Here is a 24,010-nt window from a genome sequence, read left to right on the forward strand (position 1 = left end):
GAGAGAAAAACAATTCCTTCTAGCATCTGAATATATTTCAAAATGTACCAGGGATAAAGAGTCAACAAAGAAGATAATTTGCCTCTGTACCTAAAGATACTTTAAAAATATGTAGATTGTTCATGTGGATGATATAAAAATTTAAAGGTAATAGAGGCAACCTGAGCTGTTTTGTTTCCTCCTCCCCCTGCCCCCTGGCAATGCAATCTCTCTCTCTCTCTAAAAAAAAAAATAGTAAAGGTAACAATTGTAATAAAATTTGAAGAATTTGAAGAAGAGGAGGGAGAGGAGAAAAAGTATAAAGAGGAGTTTCTCTATAGTCCAGCAAGAGAAATAGAGATAGATATATAGATGGTAGATCAATAGCTTATTGCAAAAGCAGCATGTGATAAATGTTGTAAATGGAGTAATTTTCTATAATATTAATAAACCCCAAATGTCAGTGGATAAAGACAGTGATAATATTTTTCTTGTCTTATCACCACCCAGTGAGGTGTGCATGGCAGCAGGAGGATGGGGGCTGTGCTCCATGCAGTGACTGAGGGACCTGCACACCTTCCATTGGTAGCTGGACAATTTCTAGAGCCTCATCCACTTCTGCTTGCAGCTGGGAGATGGAAAGGTGGAGAGAGCACACCATTTCATAACCGCTGACACTGGGGATGTCAATGACCAGAGCAACTCATGTGCTATTGGGAAGACCCAGTCTAGGTTCAAAGAAGGCTGGGAAATGGGGTCTGTGTGTACAGGAGGAAAGCAGGAAGACAAGGAGAATGAGCACTAGTATTCTCTGCCACTGTTCTAAAACTGTTGACAGATCTGAGAGAAATAGTAAGGGTTTCATAGAGGTGATGGTATTTGAGGTGGACCTTGAGAGAAGGGTGGGACTTTGATGGATGGGAGTGGATTTTGAAGTTATGGAAGCAAATCCACTGAGGCAAGAAAGTCCAGACTTGTGCTTGGGAAGCAGTAAGTAGTCTTGGGGAGCTAATGTGTAATAAGGAGCTAAAGTTGCCTGTCAGAAGCATAGACCATTGTTCTCTACGCTGTTTTGTGCAACTGACGTGTTTCTGAGAGGCCAATTTGCATGGTCACAGCTCTGTATATCACCAGTGTGAAAGATGGGCTAAGAAGTTGAGGGTAGAGAAATTAGAGCCAGTGGAAAATATTGTCCCAATATGTCCCTTGCCTCCAGTTCACAGTATATTCCTTCTGTTCTATTCCTCTCAGCAAGTCTCTGGCTACCTACCTGCGGCTATATTACCAAATCACTACATCACTTGGATGGGAGGCTAGGAAGGGGGATAGTGCTGTCTGCCTCTACTAACCATGCTTGTATACCACGGTCACCTTGCTTATCAGATCTCCTGCTTCAAGCCTCCTACCCAGGGATGTGTCAGCACTGCTACGACTGCCTCCATTGGAGCAGGGTTCTCCATAGAAGCACCAATGGGTTGTCTATGTATTTATACGTATTTAATGTATAATATACGTTATATCATACACCATATAATAATATATAATGCATAATATATAATAATGTATATAATAATAACATATAATAGCTAATGTAATATAATGAGACTTACTATAAGGCATTGGCTCACATGATTATGGAGCCAGGCATGCCCCAATGTCTGTAAGGTGAATGGGCAAGCTAGACACCAAGCAGAGCCAACAGGGTAGCCCCAGTGTGAAAGCCATCAGACTTAAGACCTAGGAAGAGTTAAATTTCTGTTTAAGTCCAAGGGCAGGAAAAAGCCAGTATCTCAGTTTGAAAACAGGCAGGCAGGAAGAATTCTCTCCTACTCAGAGGAAGGTCAGCATTTTGGTTCTACTCAAGCCTTCAGCCGATTGGATGAGGTTCACCTACATTGTTGGGGGACAGTCTGCTTTACTGATTTAAATACTAATCTCATCCAAGAAACAACTTCCCAGAAGCACCCAAAATAGTGTATGATTAAATATTGGGGTACCCTGCGCCCGGTCAAGTTAACACCTAAAAGTAACCATCACATCTGGCACGTGGGTGGGTTAAGCATGTTCAGTTACCAGCAGCACTTCACAGGGATAGAGATGCTTTCCTCTTGTTCCAACAGTCAAGAATAAATAGGATCCACCTTTCACCAAATCTCTCACTATAATAGATACACAGTAGAGTTTAGGACGTATAGAGTGGTAATCTTTCAGTTGCTTATTAGCACTTTGCATTTCTAAATCTGTGTGAATATGCACCATCTAGTATGATCCTTATATTCATGTACTGAAGCTATTCTCATCTCCAGTTTATAGATTTTAAAAAACCGAGGCTTAGAGAAATTAAACAGGCCAAGTTCATATAGTAGTGGGAGCCATGACCAGAGATATGGCAGCTTTGTTGCACAAACCTTACCCTTACCCAGGCTGCACTCTCATGCTTTTCATACATTCATTAATACTGGTAATAAGTATGAGCATTAAATGACATAATGTACGTAATACTTAGCACAATATCTGCTATGTAGTAAGATCTCAGCAGACCTGCTTGTTATGGGTTGTAGTAATATATAGGATACATGTCTATTTTTTCCAAAATAGAATGGATTGAAAAAGTGTACATTTTAGGTGGGTGAAAAAAACAAGTCTGACCCTAGTCTTTTACTGCCAAGGCCTCAAACTCCCTTATTTCCATTGTAGCACAGATGCAAAAAGAGTATTTTCTTCCCCTCTACCATCTCTAAATGGTGAGTAGATATAAAGTATCTCATTTTTTAAGTACTTTTTGCCATTAAAGAAAATACCTAAATCACCACATAATCCAGAGTGTTCATGAGAGAGTTTTGTTTACAAAACTGTTAAGGTATGAAAGAGATGACTTTGTTAATCTTCCACAGAGCACAAGTCATGAGCGACTGTCGGCCTTTCATAGGTAGGGAAAGATATTCAAGATGCACAGTCTTGACTTGCCATAGATTGCCAGCAGGTCACCAGTGTAAAAACCTATTAGCAGGCTTAGATTTCCTCATACAGGGCTGTATTAGTTCTCATACAAATCCTTCAGTCCTGTAGGAAGACTTATTTATTTCAAGGTTGGTTTATGTGTTGGTGAAAATTGCATCTGTGAGATGAACTGAAACAAAGTCAGGCACCAAGCACTTCTGCCTCCCATTTACTACAGCTTCATTGGTTCTTTATTTTTTAGAGCTATTGCTTCCCAGTGACGGATGGGCCGAGAGTGAGGTCCCACCTTCTCCACCACCACATCCCATTCTGGAATTGGGCACTGAAGATTACAGCCACAGGTATTGATAAAATGATATATCGTAAATGTTCCCCCATTATGGTGTTTCTGGGAAAACCCAGCAACCTTATTTTAACTCTATTTCTTTCCACAGTGGAAATCCCAGCATCTATAATTCCTTTTCAGTGAAAACTTCTCACAGCTAAAACTAATAGTTTAGAGTGTTCATATTTTGCTTCTTGGTATGTAAGATTCATCATATATTATAAAATATTTAAGAAACTTGTTGAACTTTCTTTTAACATGTTGAAAAACCAGAGAACTCAGAAGGCTCTATGGGAAGGTATAAAATAAAACTGAGACGACATAAAGCTTTGTGGGGTTTTTTTTTCATTTATAATTGGCAAACCCTACAGGTATTTTAAAAATAAATGTTCCAAGAAAGTTAATGGAATCTAAAAATTAAAGCAACACCATATATAATCTAAAATATTGAAAAGAGTGCCCAATACTATATCCACTCTGTAATAGAAACAAAAAAAATCAATGATTTTTAGAATCTCACAAGCATGAGAGAGAGAGATTTACTAAGTATACACACCATCTGACTCGTGGAATTCATAGATTTTGTTCTTCTGATGAGTTTTAAAAATCATTAACTTGCCCCTTTGCTATTTTCTGTATTTATTATGGCTGTTAAAAACTGTGTATTTTATTCCATTCTATGTCCCATGATAATCCTGTGAAATTTTTTCATTTTTCTTGCAGCAATGCTGTTGTCATTCCTATTATGCTTTTTATTACAATCTGCTAAAAATAAAGCAACACAAAAAGAGTATAGCTAACTCTATTAGCTAGAAGCTTACATATATTTAGCTATCTCTGATTCCTAAATTTTTGAAGTCAGCTATCTTACTCAAATATAATTTTGCCAACTGGATTGATAATTACAGTAATGTTCTAGATCAGTTTTCTAGAGGTTTCTTGAAAGAAAATGTGGACATATTTGGTTTTGTTCATTTCCATTGCCTGCCTCCATCCTGAAGCAAAAATGACAGTTTGGTGGCCATAACAAAACACATTTAAAAATGATTGCATTCATTCTACTTTACTGTTTATCATCTGTACACATGCAAAAGTGTTGGGATAATGCAAAGATGAATCAGATATAAAGCCTACCCTCAAGAAGATGGTAGGCCAATAGGTAAAAAAAATGTCAACTAGCACACAGGATACAAAGTAGTATTTACTAGAAGGTATAGATAAAAAGCCCTGGACGTCCAAGGTAGAGGAGAATGGTTCCAGATGGAAGAATTGGGTTAAATGTTATGGGAAAAGTGACGTTTCATCTAAATATCAAAGTATGAATTGGAGGTGGACATGACAAAGGCCCAGGACGGAGGGGAATTTCAGAGAGAGGAAGCTGGGAAAGGAAGTTGATTTGTGCAACTTGTATCATGGCTGACTGGCCAGATGTTAAAGCCCAGAGTGCAAAGATAAGGAATACAGACTTCCCTCATTAGATAGTCCAACCTTGTGGTAGGGTTTCAGCAGACAGCACGATAAGACCTGGGTCTTAATTGTGTACAACATGCATTAGGTACCTGGAGAGAGGTTAATATCCACTTGAAGCCTGAGACTTTCTGGATATTTTCTAGGGCAGTAACAGTGAAAGGTACTAAGGATCTGTACTGGGGAGGGTGGGGAGAAGCTTTCAGATGAGAAGCTTTCAGGTGAGGAGAAGCTCTTCAGGTGAGAGAGGGCATCGGACATATTGCAGAGATGGAATTGTCGGGAGTTAGCAACTGCCTTTTTGGTTGCTTCAGTGTCTCCACAGATTTCTTGGGGGGAGGGAACAACAATGGGAGGTGCTGAGGACAGTATCAGGTTGAGTGAGTTCAGTTGTGGATGGAGAAAGCCACAAACAAGGATAGTCTGGGGACTGGCAAGAGAAGAGAGGGTTGGCAAGAAGGAAGAGAGGAACAGCATGGCTGGAGAAGAAGGGGCAGAGCCAAAGACATTTTTGAGATGGAAGGAACAAATGTAAAGCTTTGAAACTCTTCCCTTTGGGATCTCGTGACCTGCACCATCCTGCTAGCTGCTGCGTTGCCTAGGTGACCGGCAGCAGCAGGGGGGTTTGGGATCTATGGAACTTGGGATGGAGGGAGGACTGGAAGGGAGCCAGGAGGGCTGAGCAAGGGAGGCTGCCCTGGCTTTCAAAAAAAAAAAAAAAAAAAAAGTTAAAAGCCCTCTAAAAGGGAAAAGTGGTGCTTTAGGGATGTAGCCAGTCTTGTGAAACAGAAAACAACTATTGCATGAGAAGTGAGACACGCATGTGATCAAACTTAATGCCTGTATCTTGAACCAAAATGACATCAGGAATTTACTGGAAAGTTACTTAGAGTTTTATGATACCAATTATTGGACAAAAGTTTAGAATATATGTGTCTAAATACAAAATACATAGAAAGGAAGTATATTTTCTACTGTGATATCTCAGGGAGAGTTTAAGGCAAATTAGTAACAGGTGGAATATATTGAGTTTTATTAACAGTTTAGACAACATTTGGTTATTCCCTACATGTTCATGTTTTTTCTCTCTCCCTTCTCTCTGGATTCTCTGTGTCTGTCTCTCCCTTTCTTCCCCTCTTCCCCGCCTCGCTCGCTCCCTCCCTTTCTGCATCTACTCTCACTCATAGTAGCCAATTGTTGAAGCCTATTCATGGATGAACACCTGAGACTTCAGATTTTTTTTTTTCCCATACCTCTCAAAATCTTCTTCTCCTTCCTTTTTATTTCTGACAGTTCTCCTTGAACATTCATGGCTGGGTCTTCGATGTCTTTCACATTCCTGATTTGTCACCACATTCAGGACACTGGCATATGTTTCATGCTACCTTTATTTATTCATTATGCAGCATAATTTGACATTGAGCATCATTTCTATTTGATAGATTCCCTGGTTGCTCATGCTGAAAACATGGCCTTTATCTAAAACATGTCTTTGGCCTGCTGTCAGCTTGCAGTTTCCCACAGCCTCCACTGCAGCCCACTCAGCCATGAGCACATGCTAACTTTCTTCAAAATTAAAATATGTCATATTTTCTGGTTAATTGTTGTGTCACCCTTTCCCTCCAAAAATTTTCAATTTGTAGCATAAGATTACAAATGGTTTTACTAGTCTCACTTACTGTCTAAAATATTTCCACAGTAACTAATTCAATACTGCACCTCATTATTTAACTCCACTATATGCTCATATTGGCTCTATTCCTGTAATTTCTCATATTACACTTCCCTCCTTAAATATCAGCCGTATCTTGCCTTATTTCTTATTTTGTACCTTGGCAAAGTGGGTCCTTCTACCGAAGATTTCAAAACATATACTTGGTCATATTCAAAGCAATGGCAATAGAGTATAAATCACTTTCATCAATTTAATGGATACATTCAGGTATATATAGTGTATATATTTGGACATTTGTTATATTTATAGAAAGCAGATTTTTATTTCTTGATTAGCTTTCATTGTATCTAAATATTTGTACCAAAAAATTCACTTTAGATGGATCCTTACTTGATGTTATTACATCAAGTGGCATTGCCACCTTACTTTTTTTTAAGTGGGGATGTGGATAATTGTTTTCCAGAAGTCTCAAAAAATTTGAGTTTTTGTATTTAATTTGCCTAGTTTGGTAAAGTAAGACAATAAAGCAGGTTAACCAGTATGTTACTCAGTTGGGTAGATTCCCATAGTCTCCCTTGAGCAGATCACTTTAAATGCAGTGTGACCTAAGTTTTAATGAGGAATATTCATGTTGGACCTAAACCACCTCCCTAATGGTTTTCATTGTAACATAGGGCATCTGTTTGGGTTAACCCTTTGATTTCCTTTTTACTTCATGGTATGTAGCACTCTACTGAAACAAAAAGCTAACGTAGAATGCAAGCAGCATAAGAGAATAAATGAATCTGCACAAAAAGGGAAACTTTTGATTTCTATAGAGTCAGTATCAGCCCACTTGTACCCCAGGCTGGCCACCATTTTAGCCACAACTTTTATGGCTCTGAGAAAGACAATGTTAAGAAACCACAGTCCTGGCCCTCACTTTGCCACTGGCCAACTGTGTGACCTTGGAACATCAGCCTCCTCTTTGGGCCTCCGTATCTTATCTATAAGATGAAGAGTTAGATGAGGTGACCTTTAATGCCTTCCGGCTCTTAAATTCTCGGATTCTGTGAAGGCCATGAGTCTTTCTGACACTAAAACCACATCATCACAAGAGATCAAAGGATGTAAAACTAAGTGCAAATAAAGGTCGAATAACACATTTAAAGGCAAGTGCTTCCAAAACAGCAAGGCTCAGGGGGGAAGCTCATGTTCACAGTAGCCTCTCAGAATTCTTCTTTAAAATGGGCCGAAACAATTGGAGTGTTATTGTTACACCAGGCCAGTGTCAGTAACACTGGTGGTGTAAGGATTTTTGCTCACAATTGGCATATTTGTCATCACTAGTTACCACATCTAATATACTTTATATATGCCAGTGGTTTTTATCTATGAAAATAGAAGTCAGATACCAGCAAAGAAGTCAAAAAAAAAAGGAAAAAAAGAAAAGCTTTATAAAGAGTAGATTTGAATTTCTTGAGAAATTTTCATGAAACTATGTACCATTTCTTCACTGAAGACTATCTCAGGCCCTTTCTAACCTACAGTAATAAAAGAATTACCAGCTCACTTTTATTAAGCTCTCCTTGTGTTCTAGATACTACTGTTAGCATATACTGTTATCTTTATTTCTTACGACTCTACACATTCTAATACTGTCTACTGTACATACTAGTACACAGAGGCCACACACCCTGGCACATTGCTCTGAAGTGCAGGCTCCTAACCATCACAACACAGTACCCTCAGCCACACTTGTGATGAACATAACATGAGGTATAAACTTGTTGGAGTCACTATACTGTATACTTGACACTAATAAAACATTGTGTCAAGCTTACCACAGTTAAAAATAAATAATATTGGGCAGCCCGGGTGGCTCAGCGGTTTAGCGGTTCAGCCCCGGGTGTGATCCTGGAGACCCAGGATCCAGTCCCACATCGGGCTCCCTGCATGGAGCCTGCTTCTCCCTCTGCCTATGTCTCTGCCTCTCTCTCTGTGTGTGTCTCTCACGAATAAATAAATAAAGTCTTAAAAAAATAATATTTTCTTAGAAAAAAGGGAAAAAATTAAAAATAAATAGAAGAGGGGGCTCTTAGTCACGGGTCTACTGAGACTTGGACAAAAGCAGAGAAAGAAAGAAACCTGAGAAATCCTATCAAGGACTCGCAAAGCAAAAATGTATGATCATTTGGGAAACAAATGCAAGTCTACTTATTTACTTGCTTAGTTATTTCCTAAATTCTTCTACTGGCACTTACTCTGTTCCAGAATCTATGCCCTTTACTTTACAAATCTTTATATTTTTACTTTACAAACTCATTTTATCTCTTAACAACCCCGTGAAGTAGGGAGTGTGGTTATACCCATTTTATGCATGAGGAAATTGAAGCACAGAGAGGTTCAGTAACGTACGTGGGTCTCACAGCTAGACAGGAGCAAAGCCAGGCTTGCTCTGGCATCTGGGCTCTTGAGCTCTGCACTCTGCTGCCACCTGTCATGGGTACTTCCTTGAGCCACTTGCTGTATTACAATAATGGAAGTTCATTTATTCACTCAGCAATATTATTATTGCTGCATTTTAATTTTAATATTGCTGCAAGGCAGTATTGAATGTGCATAACTAATGGGTTTCAAGAAAAGATTAAACTTATTTTGGTATATTTGGCTAAGAAATTAAGATCCCCTATACATTTTAGAAGGATTCTCATTCGTAAGAGTTCATTCTTTTTATTGTTGCTCTATTGTTTATAGTGTCAAATCCCAACTGTTTGAAAACCTCTACTTCAGTACTTTCAGATTTATCAGATACTTGATTTGAGTTTCACTGAATTTAAAACTCGAATAAAGTTATGCTGAAATGAGCCACCATATTAACTTTCTAAATATATGAGAATATCAAGGGAGAAAGCAGCTGTAATTTAATTTATGAAATTTATAAATATGATTTATTTCTAGACCAAGAAATAAGGCATTGTCTATAATTCCCTTGTATAATCTCCTCCATCCTCAAGCAGAATAAATAAAATATTTAGCAGAAATAGAATTCTCTGAGATTGACTACAAGTACTAGGAAGCCTATAATGGGTATTTAATGTATCTGGTGTCTAAACTGTCAACTGTGCTTTTGATGTTATTTCCTTTTCATATTATTAATGAGCAGAATATTTTCTCAGTATTAACATTACTTTTAGGAAATAGGCCTAAATAAAATTGAAGACCAAGCCACTGCAGCCAGCAGTCTTTCAGCAAGATGGTTTTCTCTGAAGGATATAAGCCTTTCACTTGTTTTGAAAGAAAGGGCATGCTTAGCCCTCAGAAATCTCTTAACCCCGCTTTTAGGCTCTGCGAATATCTGGTGACCTCCTTTGAAGTGCCAGTTCTTTCCAGGCTCGGCTTTCCCATTTGAAGTTATATATTGTACAGCAGGATCCCAATTAGCAGAAATCAGTGAAGAGGAAAACATGATATTAGCCAGAGAATATTTTATTTAAATTGTAGAGTGTGATAAAATACATAAAAATAGAGTTGCTACATCTCATAAAAGCAACCTGAGATTCAAGAATCGGTTGATAATACATGGTTGGGAGCTAGAGAGGGAACAACGAGGGGCTGGGTTCAAAATGAGAACTGCTTCCTTTACGAAAAGAGAAAAAAAAATCATTCTAAATCTAAATACGGCATATGGCTTCTTTCCACAGCTCTGGGGTGGATTCGGCAGTATATTTTCCAGATCAGCACATCCACTTCAGATCTGTGACACCGGCCAGGCAGCCCGAATCAATGAATCTGAAAGCCTCAAAGAGCATGGACCTTGGTAAGTGAGGGTGAGTGACATCCAGGTCAGCGCTCCAGCCAGCCCATCTATCTTCCTGAATGTCCTCCCTTTGTTTCCTCAGCTCCAACCGTAGGGGGCAAAGTCTGCCCAAGCCTGGAGGAGGGGATGTTGGTCATCCCATCTTCCTGTCTCCTCTCCCACATTTAATTGTAATTACCCCCTTTTAAATGAGAGGTAAATGACATTTTTATAAGGTGGTCCATATAGGTCAGAAAAATGTGATTATTCCTTCCAGATGATCTGAATGCCATAAGCATCGGTAACTCGCCTGCCTTTATATTTGTACTCTCACCTCTGCTACTGTCTTTGCAGTTCTCCTGTACATAGCCTCTGCGGGGCCTGGGAAGATAATACAATTAACTGAATCCTCTTCCACGGGTTTTCTCATCTCGGTGTGCAATGGATAGGGATGGCACCAATGGGAAGGTTTCTCTCTTTAAATGCCCATCTCCAGATCCTGTTAACACAAGAGGGGTAAAGGGTCCTTGAGTTTGTCAGATTGAGGGTGTCAAGGTACCCTGAATCCATGCCTGAACAACTTCATCGAGGTTCTCTTCTTAGCTCTTTGGGGAATTTCTGTATGACTTTCGGCTGCTAGGGCAGAGCAAGGGCCCTTGGAAACTGTTCTCCAGGTCCTAGAATGGGGGACCCCAGAGGACATCTCAGACACCCAAGCACATCGCTGTGCTCTCATGGGCTGTTGGAGAAAGATTGTGAGGAGAGAGAGGACTATGAGAGAAAGGTGAAAACTGCACAAAATAAATCCTCAGCAAATATTCATTGCTGCTGGGTGCTCACAGGCCATGCTTTGCAAATGTTTTCTCTTGAGATGTATTGCATATTTCATTAGTAGCAACAAGAATAGAGAATAATCAAAACCGTATGCTCCACAAAACAATCTGATAAATAGTGCTTATCGCTAACTCATTTACAGGAGTTAAAAAAAATGTTCAATCATGATGAAACAAGAGAAGTTGATTCTATTTTCTATAAATTAACTAGATTACTAGGATACATTTGCTCTGATCACCCAAAGCAAGAGAGGGATAGAAAGTCTAAGCACTAGTCAGAAAAGGGGATTTTCCCCAGTGTGAACCTTTGATAAACCAAAGGAATATTGTATGACAGTGACCTAGGCTATTACTAAAAATTTGAGGAACAATTTATTTTTATAAAGTGCTTGATAAATATTTTTTGTTCTGTCTTCCCAACTTCTCTGAAGAAAATAAACAGATAAAAATCTCTTAATTTAGGGCAAGAATATATTACTATTTTCCTCATTTAATTAAAACAAAAAGTGACCAGCAATACAGTTTCAAAAAAATCTCTGCAAAAGAAAAAAAAATGGCATTCAGTTTAAGAAAGAAAAATTGCTGTCCAATTCGTACAAATAAAACCCAAGGCATATCCAGAAACAATGTACAACCCAGAAATGTACTTCTGGGGTTTTTTTGTTTGTTACTGAAAACTTGTTTTTGAGAAGTTTTCTTTTTTTACATTGAAATAGCCCTTCCAAAATATGTATAATAGCAGTCACTGATTGCATTCTGTTGTACTTCTACCATAAATGACGATAGGAATGTTTGTTCAATTTAGGTCACTAGGTAGAGGTCATAAGCTATTTTCTTTAGGACATGAGTGCCAAAGCTTTGGCTTAAATATACTGTACAGCAGAAGTGGTAAAATATGGTATAAAAACATTTCATATACGATCCAAGTTTGGTCTCTTTCAGAAAATGCCAGTTTAAAGCTAAGAGTCTTGCAGAGGGCACCGAGGGTCAGCATTCTAGAACCATTCTGAACCCTTGTCCCCTAGACAATTGAGGGAGCTCAATAAATCTGTTGGTTTTCTTAGTGCATAAACTCAGATGATACCAGAATGGTAAACATTTCAAAGTGTCTTTCCTGTTTGGTTAGGTGAAAAGAATATTGTTAATTTGTTTTATTTTCTGTAAGTAGCAGTGGGCCAACATAAGGAAATAATATGTTTACTAAAAAGGATAGTAGCTATGCTTATAAGGATAGCAGGATCAAGATCCCATTTTCAAAAAGGGAAAAATCAGCCATCAATCAACCCACCTTAAGGTATTTAGGCTGAATATCAAATTAATGCTTTTGATAAAAAGCATTTTGGACCTGGGAAAAGAGCAATTTCATATGGTTCAAAATTTTGAAAAATAAAACCTTTTATTTATCTAGTATTTTATGTTGGATAGTTCTTCTATACAAAGTCTGCAGGACTCTTTGAAGGCTAATGGTCCCCATTAATAGTACCTTTGTTTTTATTTCATTTTTGTTGCTGAGTCTAAGGTAGCATTTTAACTTGCATATTATGTACAAATTATTTTAAAGGTGAGTGAGTTCCATTTATTTAATTTCACTCATTTCAAAAGACAGCACTTGAATGGGGGGGAAGCATTCTTATCCTCAGATACAAATATGATTTAAAAATAGTTTGCTATGTACGTAGCACTCTATTTGTTGCACCATCTATGTACATATGTCTATATCATGTGTTGTGTTTTTTTTATAATAGTTGTATGCTGTTATGTGAATGAATCTGGATTTACAATTGACTTTCCGCCTTTTGACTAAATTTGGGATTGAGAGTTTGGGTATTTTTTTGGTTTGAGGTTTTTTTTTTAGGGTATCTATTTGTATTTCACATTCTGTGATTTGCTTATTTATATCATTTGCCAAAAAAATCGATTTCTTAATTTTTTATCTTTAGAATGTTGTAATGGGGGCATTGGGTTGCTCAGTTGGTTAAGCCTCCAATTCTTGGTTTTGACTCAGGTCATGATCTTTCAGGCTGGGAGATCTAGCCCCATGTCAGGCTTCCTGCTCAATGAGAAGTCTGCTTGAAGATTCTCTCCCTCTGCCTCTCCCCGCAACTCTTATACATAGGCATGCACAAACGCAGGCATGTGTATGCGCGCTCTCTCTGTCTCACTACCTACAGTAAATAAATAAATCATCTTTAAAAAAAAAGATGTTATATAATTGCAAACAATTTGTCACAATCCATTATTTATCTTCTTAGTTTGATTATGATATCCTTTACTATGAAGATTTTAGTCTCATGGTAAAAAATTTCCATCTTTTCCTTCATGACTTTTAGGTGTTATACTTATCACATTATTTTCTTCTAGTACTTCTAAAGGCTTTTAAAAAAATGTTTCCAATCTATAATATATTTATCCATGGTGTGTGAGGTGAAAAAATGTTTATTCAGGATAATAGGCAAATTATTAAGAACATTTCTTGACTTTTATATCCTTTCCCCATTAAAGCAGAATGCAATAACATTGAATACTAAATTTCCTTACGTACATGGGTCAGTTTCTAGACAAATTCTATTGATATATTTGTCTCTTCCATGCCAATGTCACCCTATTTATATTATCATGCTATTACAGTGTATTTTGATAACTTACAGGAAACACTTCCTCTGATTTTTCTTCTTTTGTAAAATCTCTCTGGCTCTTCATATACATTTACTCCCATATGAACTTTAGGTCAGCTCATCAAAATGAATTTAAAGATTAAACAAGAATGCTTCCACTGTGTGTGTGCACACACATGCATGTGTCCATTAATTATGACTTCATTGATGGTTCTTAATAGAAGAAATGTTTTTATCAAGTTTCATAAGTGTCCTTGTATCCCTAGCTTCTTAAAAAGTTTACTTGCTTATTGTGTTTAATCAGTAATGGATGCTGAATTTTTTTAAGTAAGTTTTAAGGATCTATACAGAATGACCATTCTGTGTATTTTGTCCTTTATTAATATAATGAGTTTTGGTAACAGATTCCACAATATTCAGTCTTTGTTCTTTCTGAATAACCCTCAAATTTTCTCTGTACTCAAAACAAGGTAGAAATGAATAGTATATTATCTATGTTCTCTAAAATGTAGGTATAAAACTTACAATTTGATTCAGTGTCATTAATTCCTATATATCCATTATAGATTTTTTTTAGGTTATTCTGCCTCAATATTGTGAATACTTTTGCTGGCATGCATGTGGCCACCTTAAGACGGATCAGAAATGATTAAAATGATGAATAGAAGGAAATTTATTTTTAAATAATTGGATGTAACTATGCTTATTCAGAGGGGTTAGGGTGTCATTTTCTGGGTTTTCCAGAAAATCAATCTTTTCCTACTAATTGTAGACTTTCCTCTATTTATTTAAATTACCAGAATTACTATGTTCAGTCTGGATCCCTTTAATTTGCTCATAATTGAGCTTGTGTGGGTGTTGAGTTGGAAGCTCTCAGGAGCTGAATAACACAGCTGCCTCTTTGGCCTTTGGCATAGGGTTTTCCCCCAAAGAGCTGCCCTTTTGGCAACATGCCAGAGAGTTACATTCAAAGACTTTTTGATGAGACCTAAACATCTTTAATTTCCAAGCCTGGTGTTTTATGACCCTGTAATACTATTTAAGAATTAATCTGAATTATTCAAGGGACAGCGCTTCAGTATTTTGGCCCATCCCTTGACCTAATCTATAGGCCTATTCAAAGTTCAGTTTAAAATGCTGTTCCCCACAAAGTTTTTGTTAGTTGTTTTGGATTTTGTGTGTGTGTGTGTGTGTGTGTGTGTGTTTGAGAGTTTTCACTTTTGTTTCAAATTGGCCTTCTCCCATTTCAGAAGGGTGTTCTGTAACATAGTTAGAGAAGACTGAAGACAGCACAGATGGAAGCTGCTGGCCAGCTGTCCTGCCTCTGTTCAATGAGAGGAAATGAGCTTCAAGTGATGCATGAGGCATTCAGACAAAAGTTTAGGAAGTTCCCTGACAATGAAGATCGTTAACATTCCATGTCCCACAGTCTCTTAAAAAAGTTCATGCACCTTGGATGACTCTAAGATCTATAGTTCAGCAATTTTATTTTTCTGTTAGTTGCTTTTTCTGACTTTTCTTAAGATGGAAAATGTTTGTAGATGCCCACAATTGAAGGAAATTATAAATAAACTGATTTCTAGGATCAACAAAGGTAAATAAATACTTAGGTCATGTTTTGAATATAACCCCCTCATACACGTCAGACGCTCCTCTTGGAGAAGTTAGGTGTCTCTAGTATTTGAGCAAAGATGGGCATGCAAAAAAGTTAATTAGCCCCACTCTTCTAATATTTTCTCCTTAAAATGATTTTTTGGCATGCATGTGCAAGTGTTCACAGGGACTCAGGACAGTCTCTGTTCCCCCTTCTTCACAAGGCTAGCTGCCTGGCCTGTATCTGTAGGTGCCCAGAGGTGGGGTGGAGAGTCAAGACTCTCCAAAGCCTCCTCCAAATCCTTAAGGCCTGCATGACAGGATGCCCACTGCCACACACACACACACACACACACACAAATTTTTTTTTTTTTTTGTAGAGTAAGGTATTTCCATATGCATTCTTTGCAATAAGACAAAAATCCTGAACAGTAAATACATAGAATATTTATAAAATCATCTGTTCAGATAATTGTGATGCTGGTTTATCAGTTAATATATATTATGTATGCCATGTAATCTATTAATAGATATCTTAATGTAAATTTGCATGTATATCAATGGATCGTCCTCATTGTCCATCAATAAGCAACATCTCTGATGATAGTGAGAGCTGCATGGTGTTGTGTAAGATAAAACTGACTCATTAAAAGAAAAAACAAAAACAAACTTGGTTGGTAAGGAGGAATTAATGGTAACGCTAACAGAAAATATCCATTAACTACCTGTGAAAGACGAGGGAAGAGTACCAGGACATAGTCAGGTGTATGTCCTAAGCTTTAGGAAGTCAAAATTAAGGAATTGCAGATAATGTTTATCATCCATTAAACAAATGTTTATGGAGTGCATATTGTGTACCTTCAACACTGAAGCTTCAATTAAAAAGAATGAAATCTTGCCATTTGCAACAACATGCAGGGAACTAGAGAGCATTATGCTAAGTGAAATAAGTCAATCAGAGAAAGACAAACACCATATGATTTCACTCATATGTGGAATTTAAGAAACAAAACAAATGAACATAGGGGAAGGGAAGGAAAAATAAAATAAGATGAAAACAGGGAGGCAAACCATAAGAGATCTAAACTCTAGGAAACTGAGGGTTTCTGGGGGTGGGGGGGATGCAACTAAGGATGGGCATTAAGGGGGGCACAGGATGTGATGAGCTCTGGTTATTATACTGCAACTCATGAATCACTAAATTCTACCTCTGAAACTAATAATGTAATATATGTTCATTAAATTGAATTTAAATAAAAAAATAATAAAACACTGATGCTTCAGGAGAAAATATGAGAAATGGTGTTTGCTGCATGTATCTAGATTGAAAGTCTAACAGGAAAGGAAAACCCAAGAGTTAAGGAAAGATTCCCAAAAGGAAATTCTGGCATGATGATGATAACTTATCTCCAAGAGGAACAAAAGGGAGAAGGGTGAAGATACCAGTGTGGCTGCTTCAGGAACTTACTGATAACCTTGGGTATGTAGAAGAGAGGAAGAGAAAAAAGCAAATGGTTAAAAAGAAAAAGGAAAATGGGAGAGAGTAGCAGTCGTCTAAAAGAATAAATGCAGGAAGAGCTGAACAGCTGCTTGAAGCTCGAAAAACCTGTAAGAGTTAGACAGCCAGGCTATTTTTAGAACACGAAAAAGAAAGTGTGTGAGGGGCCCATTGTTTAGAGCACCTAACAGCTGTCAGGTGGAACGCAGAGCCACCCGGTTCCTGTGTTAATTTTATCTTCATGCACATAAGAGAATGATGTTCAAACGGGAAAAGCATGGCTGCCAGCGAATGGAAGGAGGCAGTTTATATTCCTGCACACTAAAAGCATCATGCTTCTAGAACAGTGTCCCTGATCATGAGAAATTATGAAAAGTACACACCTCACACTGGAGAACAGGAAGCAAATTATCAATTTCCCAATTCTGATGAATTCCAGAAATGACTAGTGAAACTACTGATCCCAACACTGATCCACAAAGAATATCCATGTTTGTGAAATGAAAAGAAAAAGAAAAAGTGGTCATACAACCTCCATGAGAAGGATCTCAGAAACAACTGATGTCTCCTTTTCTTTTTGAATGTACTTCTAGACCTAATTCAGGAAAATATGATAGTTCACTTTGATCTTTCTAACAGTATGTCAATTTTTTATTGAAACGGCTCAGCGGTTTGGTGCCGCCTTCAGCCCAGGGCCTGATCCTGATCGAGTCCCACGTCAGGCTCCCTGCAGGAAGCCTGATTCTTCCTCTGCCTATGTCTCTGCTTCTCAATTTGTGTCTCTCATGAATAAATAAAATCTTTAAAAAAAATTTTTTTTAAGAAACTTACAGGCCAAATCATACAGGAGAGTAGGTAAAAGCATGAGAATGTCCATTCTAAAGTTGTGCTAATTAAGACTCATAGTCATCTTGAAAGGAACAATATAACATATAGGACTGGGTCCTGGGAGCTTCTCCTTACATTCTGAACAGAATTTGATGAAGAGTGGTGGTGTGTAACTTGAATGAGGGTGGTACGAAAGGCATTCTTACCAAAGTTTCAGTAGATGCTGCCTCAGAGAATTGGGTAATATATGAGACTGACAGAATTAGCATTCAGCTGATTTCTCCAGAACTCAAGGCAGAATTTAACAAAGAATGACTCATCCATCTCCCAGGCATTTGTTGGCTATTCACTATATCCCAGGCCATATCCTGGGTGAAGAAGACTAAAGCTCCTCTCCTGTGGTGTTTTCATGCACGTTGGGTAAATAGATGAGAGAGCCTTACCCAAGTAAAAAAAATCAGAAGACTTCAGATAGAAGTGATTTCTCTGAAGCCAAATCCAGATAGAGATGAAGACTGGGGAGAGGTGAGTCTACTTTAGAGAGGGTGATGAAACATAAAGGTGATGTCATGAAGTCAGGTTCAAAGAAATCAATTGTCCAAGTACAGGATTTAGGAAACTGGTATAATAACGGTGACTGAGGATGCCCTATGTTTTAGCTGATTGCCTGATATGGCCAACCTCAGAGGTGGTTCTGTGTTGCCAGATCAAGGAAGATGAGAGTTTCACTGTACTCTGGCCTCATCATAACACATCTATAGTACTGTATTTAATTCTGGGTACGGGGATCCCTGGGTGGCGCAGCGGTTTGGCGCCTGCCTTTGGCCCAGGGCGCAATCCTGGAGACCCGGGATCGAATCCCACATCAGGCTCCTGGTGCATGGAGCCTGCTTCTCCCTCTGCCTGTGTCTCTGCCTCTCTCTCTCTCTCTCTCTGTGACTATCATAAATAAAAAAAATTAAAAAATTAAAAAAAATTAAAACAATTCTGGGTACGATATTTTAATAGAGACAAAAACAGGGTGGAATGCATCCAGATATGATAATGGGCCTAGAAACCATGTCTGATATAAAACAGTTGAAAGAAAGATATCTTGCCTGGAAGAGAGATGGCTTAGGAAGCATATGAGAGCCCTCCTCAGATATTTTCATGGCTGCTACGAAAAACTCAAATCTGGGGGCACTTGGGTGGCTCCTTCAGTTAAGCGTCTGAGTTCAGCTCATGTCATGATCCCAGGGTCTTGAGATCTGGCCCCACATTGGCTCTCTGCTCAGCAGGTAATCTGCTTGTCTCTCTCCCTCTTCCTCTGCCCCTCCCGTCGCTTTTGCGTGCGCTCTCTCTCTCTCTCTCTCTCAAATAAATAAATAAATAAATAAATAAATAAATAAATAAATAAATTTTTTTTTAAAAAAACCCTAAAATCTGTTTGAAATTGAATCTGCACCCCAAACATATCAGGTGATGATGGCCACACCAGAAGATTCACCATATTTACAAGCTTTGAAATCTATGAAGATAATAACAGAAAAATGAATCCTTGTTTGTGGCATATTTGGAGTGCAAGGAAAAAAGTAGAAATAGAAATTCAAAATTCACCAGAATCGCAGAAAAGGGACCATAGTTTACTTTTCAGCGTTGGGTAAAGGATATAAGTTCTTTCCTTTTTTCCTTAGTGCATCTTAATATGCTTATATAGTTAACCATACAGGTTATAAATGAAGTGGGTGGCTAGGTGTTAAGTGAATTTACAGAAATTATTTATCAAGACTCAGGCTGATTTCTAAGAGATGTCACTGATGAGAAAAGAAGAACAAGTAAGGAGAACTTACAATAACTGATTTCACATACAGTAACAGCAATGCCATCCAAAGCAGGCCTCTTTCTAAACACGAAGAAAATCAATATTTGGGTCAACTAAAACGTAACATATAATTAAATTTTAGATAATTGTCACATTTAAGAATGAAAATATATCAAAGACTAGTATTAACATAAACTGAATCATAGAGATATAGATCACTTTTCTATCTCTGTAATGTAACTAGATCATTATATTAGATATAGAAGAATAATGCAGATTCCATTTAAAAGCAATTAGAATAACTATTTGGGTTGAAAGCAAATGCACAAAACTCTTCTGTATGTGAAGAACATGCTTCTGTTCCTGTAAGTCTGTATATGTGCTTTTTTCCTGCGTTATTTGCAATCCCTAAAAAAGTATTTTCAAGAATAATTTGCACTTTATGTTCATTATTACTATTAATTGGAAAACAGTGCCTTTTGTGTAGAAAGTGTACTTCTATACTACAGGAATACCTCATTTCATTGCACTTTGCTTTGTTGCACTTTGCATATACTGTTGTTTTTTTACAAATGGAAGTTTTGTGGCAACCCAGAGTTGAGCAAGTCCATCAGACCCATTTTTCCAACAGCATTTGATCACTTTGTGTCTCTGTGTCACATTTTGGTAATTCTCACTATACTTCAAGCTTTTTCTTTTTGTATTTGTTATGGTGATCTGTGATCAGTGATTACAATTTGCTGAAAGCTCAAATAATGGGTAGCATTTTTTAGCAATGAAGTATTTTTTAATTAAGGGACTTTTTTTTAGACATAATGCTATTGCACACTTAATAGATTATAGTATAAACATAACTTTTTATGCACTCGCAAACTAAAACGTTCATTTAACTTACTTTATTGCGGTATTTACCTTATTATGGTGGTCAGGGACTGAGCAGCAATATTTCTGAGATAGGCCGTTCTTTTATATTTTAGACTTGTCTGAAAGTTGTGTGTGGCACATTCCAGGCCACCACTCTCATACACTTTCCAACAAGCAGGTGCTCACAGATACCTTGAACACAGATGCTCTCATTTACCATTTTTGAACAAATGTCTAAGAAACACAACTCTCTTATATGTCCCTACCCAGAAAAAAAAAATCTTCGAAGCATGAAGCATCCCTTTTGATATACAAATACTTAACCTGAAGCCTAAGACATAAGGCATTCGATGCTATTTAGTAACAGTATCAATCATGGAGAAGTTAATGTTAGTGGTAGCGTCACAAGTGAGCCTGTACATCTCCTACACATTTTTCTTATAATTGGTGATAGACTTGGCCTGTTGATGTTGGTTAATTCACCTCAAGTAAATATTTTGAGAATCTGAAGAAGCCTGTGGGTTTTGTGTGTAGATCCTTAATTCAATCGCTAGGTCACAAATGGTGTCAACTGTTACCATGTGGTTTTGCACAACACTCATATCTTCTTAAATTGGGGTATTGCTTGGTGGAATATGTAGAGAATTTACAAAATCAGTGTCTGGAAGAAGAACCCAAAGCTCTATTATCACACAAGAGATATAAAGAAAACAATAAAGTTTGGAAATACTTGTAATTGAAACATAACTAATGATATTATGCCAATAACCCATGCAGATCTTTCTTAAATTAGCCTCTATTTACAGTATTATTTGTGCTCTGATAAGAAAGCTTGATCAATGGAGGAACTGTCTTGTCCTTTAGAACTGAAATTAAATTTTGCATTAGTCCACAAAGTGCTTTCTTCTTTATATTTTGTACCTCAGCCAAGCCTCTATGTCTCAGAGATGTTCAAGCATTTTAAAGCCAAAAATGAACTTTTTCTTATTTGCCTTTGTTTTCAAATCCATTGTTTATATTGAAATGAAATTCTGCATTCCTTTTTGAAGAACTTTTGTACTAAAATAAGGACATCTTCATAAATATGAAGCTAAGAACACCCTTCAAACAATGAAACAAAACACTTACATTTTTCTTGCAAATATGAACCAAATCCATTTTAGTGGTTTTAAAGTGAGATTTTGTTAGCTGAAAATATTATATATAAATATACAATTAAATAGTGTAACAACATATTGCATAAAATATACACGTTAGATGAGGTTTGGCAGTTTTATAATTATCTCTTCTATGTAGTGTTCAGAATGATTATTAGCATTATTAGCAATGACTGGTTATTAGCAAAACTTTTGATAGAGATTAAAACTGCTATAGGGAGGTATAACTATCTCATCTTTAGGTACAGCTGCAGTTTTTTTAAAAAGTATTTTTAGTCTTGTGTATTTTTATTCTCATATATACATATTCATATTTTTATACTCTATTTTTTCCAAAAGTCATTGTACTAAACATGTGCTTTTAAATTTGTGTCCTTTTAGAACAAACTGATATGACTACTATTCTCTATGTCTTTGCTTCTATAATATTTTTTAATTGTAAGGTCTGCTCTTGAATAAATGTAGCTTGATTTATCTGCCGAATACATTATTTGGCCATGAGAGTCATTTCCAATTCTTCACTCTTGGGAAATAGCAATGAATTGAGCCTGAAAGTACATAAACTTTTGTAAACAATCATGATTATTTTATCATTATTAATTTCTTTATAATTTCTTGCAAAATATTATTTAAATATTTAAGGCTTTTGATGTATATGACTACTTGCCCTCCAGAAAAGCAATTTTGTACTTATTAGTGGTATATGGAAGAATCTGGAAGTCATTTTTTTTTCATCTTCACCAATTTTATAGACTTAACAGGGGCATTTTTATTTTACATTTAAAATTACTTCTGTGGCTAAACATTTTTCATATATTTTTGACTGTGCATTTTCTATTGTGAACCATCTGAGCATTTCCTCTGTAAGTCCAAAAATTTCTAAATTAAATATCATATTTTGAAAGTAAAATGTTATTCTACATTAAAGGTCAAATCTCAACTCTTGCTCATAGGGGAAAATAGATATTTTGCTTTTAATTTCCTAAAGCTAAGTATGTTATCCACTCCAAAGTACATATTAATTAATACATCTGTGAATTTCATTAAATGGTTAGAGAAATGTCTAGCTAAACATGAACCAGAGGCAAAGCCAGAGCTCAGACTTACCATAAAAACTGCTTAATCCAGGGTAAGTCAGTCTTATACACACACACACACACACACACACACACACACATTTATTTATCTATTTATTTTTACTCTTCATTAGAACACTTACAGTATTATACTTTATATACAGTGATTTGGGCTGATTCAGAATATATTAGTATACACAGCCTGGCAGCACCAAAAAAACCTAGTCTATTTTTTTATAAGACTGAAATGTTGTTAAACACTTGGAAAAATAACTTCAATCTCTTGTAAAGTTTATCCATCTATTCTTACCTCCCTCCTTCCCTCTCTCCCTTTCTTCCTTATACAAGTATTTATTCAGTGCTTTCTCTTTACCAGGTAATGTTCTAAATAATTGATACATAATCAGTGATAACAACTATATGTTATTTCTGTAGGTTACCTCTATTAGAAATAGTCTCATGAACAAAGTTTGAGAGATTAGGGATGTACCTGGTAATAATAAATCAAGTGAAAAAGGATACTGGAAGGGAAATAAAATGCCTAGAAATAAATTTAACCAAGATGTGAAGGCCTATATCCTGACATTTATAAGACATCAATGAAAGAAATTAAAGATGACACAAATGGAAAGATATACCATGTTCATGGATTAGAAGAATTATTAAAATGTCCATACTACCTAAAGCAATCTACAAATTCATTGCAATCCTTATCAAAATTCCAATTGCATTTTTCACAGAACTAGATCAAATAATCCTAAAGTTTATGTGGAAGATTCTAAGGAGCCAAAGTAATCTTGAGGAAAAAAGAACAAAACTGAGGGTGTCACAATCCCAGATTTGAAGATAATACTATAAAGCTGTAGTAATCAAAACAGTATGGTACTGGCACAAAAAGATACATAAATCAATGAAACAGGATGGGGAGCCCATATTTAAGCCGAAGCTTCCATGGTCAATTAATCTATGAAAGAGGAGAGAATATACAATGGGGAAAGGACAGTCTCTTCAATAAATGGACCACTTACACCATTCACAAAAATAAATGCAAAATTGAGTAATGACCTAAATGTAAGACCTGAAACTTTAAAAGCCCTAAAAGAAAACATAGGCACTTATCCTGAACATTACTTTAGGAACATTTTTATGGTTATGTCTCCTCAGGCAAGGAAAACAAAAGATAAACTATTGGGACTGTACCATAATAAAAAGCTTTTGCAGAGCAAAGTAAGCTATCAACAAAACAAAAAATCAACCTGCTAAATGGAAGATGTTAGCAAATGGCACAACCAATAAGAGGTTAATATGCAAACTATGTAAAGAACTTATACAATTCAATACCAAAAAACAAATCAATTAAAAAATGGACAGAGGATCCGAATAGATAGACATTTTCCCAAAGAAGACTCACAGATGGCCAACAGACACATGAAAGGATGCTCAGCATCACTTATCATCAGGGAAATGCTAATCAAAACCGCAATGAGATATCATCTCACACCAGTCAAAATGACTACTGTCAAAAAGATAAGAAACAAGTGTTGGCAAGGGTGTGGAGAA

The 24,010-nt window shown here is 36.8% G+C and overlaps 1 protein-coding gene across 7 annotated transcripts in view; it reads left to right on the forward strand.

Moving 5' to 3' along the window:
* Positions 1-24,010, forward strand: part of PARD3B (par-3 family cell polarity regulator beta) — a 981,548-nt gene that overhangs the window by 591,146 nt on the left and 366,392 nt on the right. For all 7 annotated transcript variants that reach the window (XM_049106749.1, XM_049106751.1, XM_049106755.1 and 4 more), the window contains 2 exons: positions 3,182-3,281; positions 10,091-10,206. In XM_049106749.1, coding sequence (XP_048962706.1) covers positions 3,182-3,281; positions 10,091-10,206 — 216 coding nt within the window. The remainder of the gene's footprint in view (positions 1-3,181; positions 3,282-10,090; positions 10,207-24,010) is intronic.

This window comes from Canis lupus, chromosome 37 (assembly GCF_003254725.2).
Source record: "Canis lupus dingo isolate Sandy chromosome 37, ASM325472v2, whole genome shotgun sequence".
NCBI classification, from domain to species: Eukaryota; Metazoa; Chordata; class Mammalia; order Carnivora; family Canidae; genus Canis; species Canis lupus.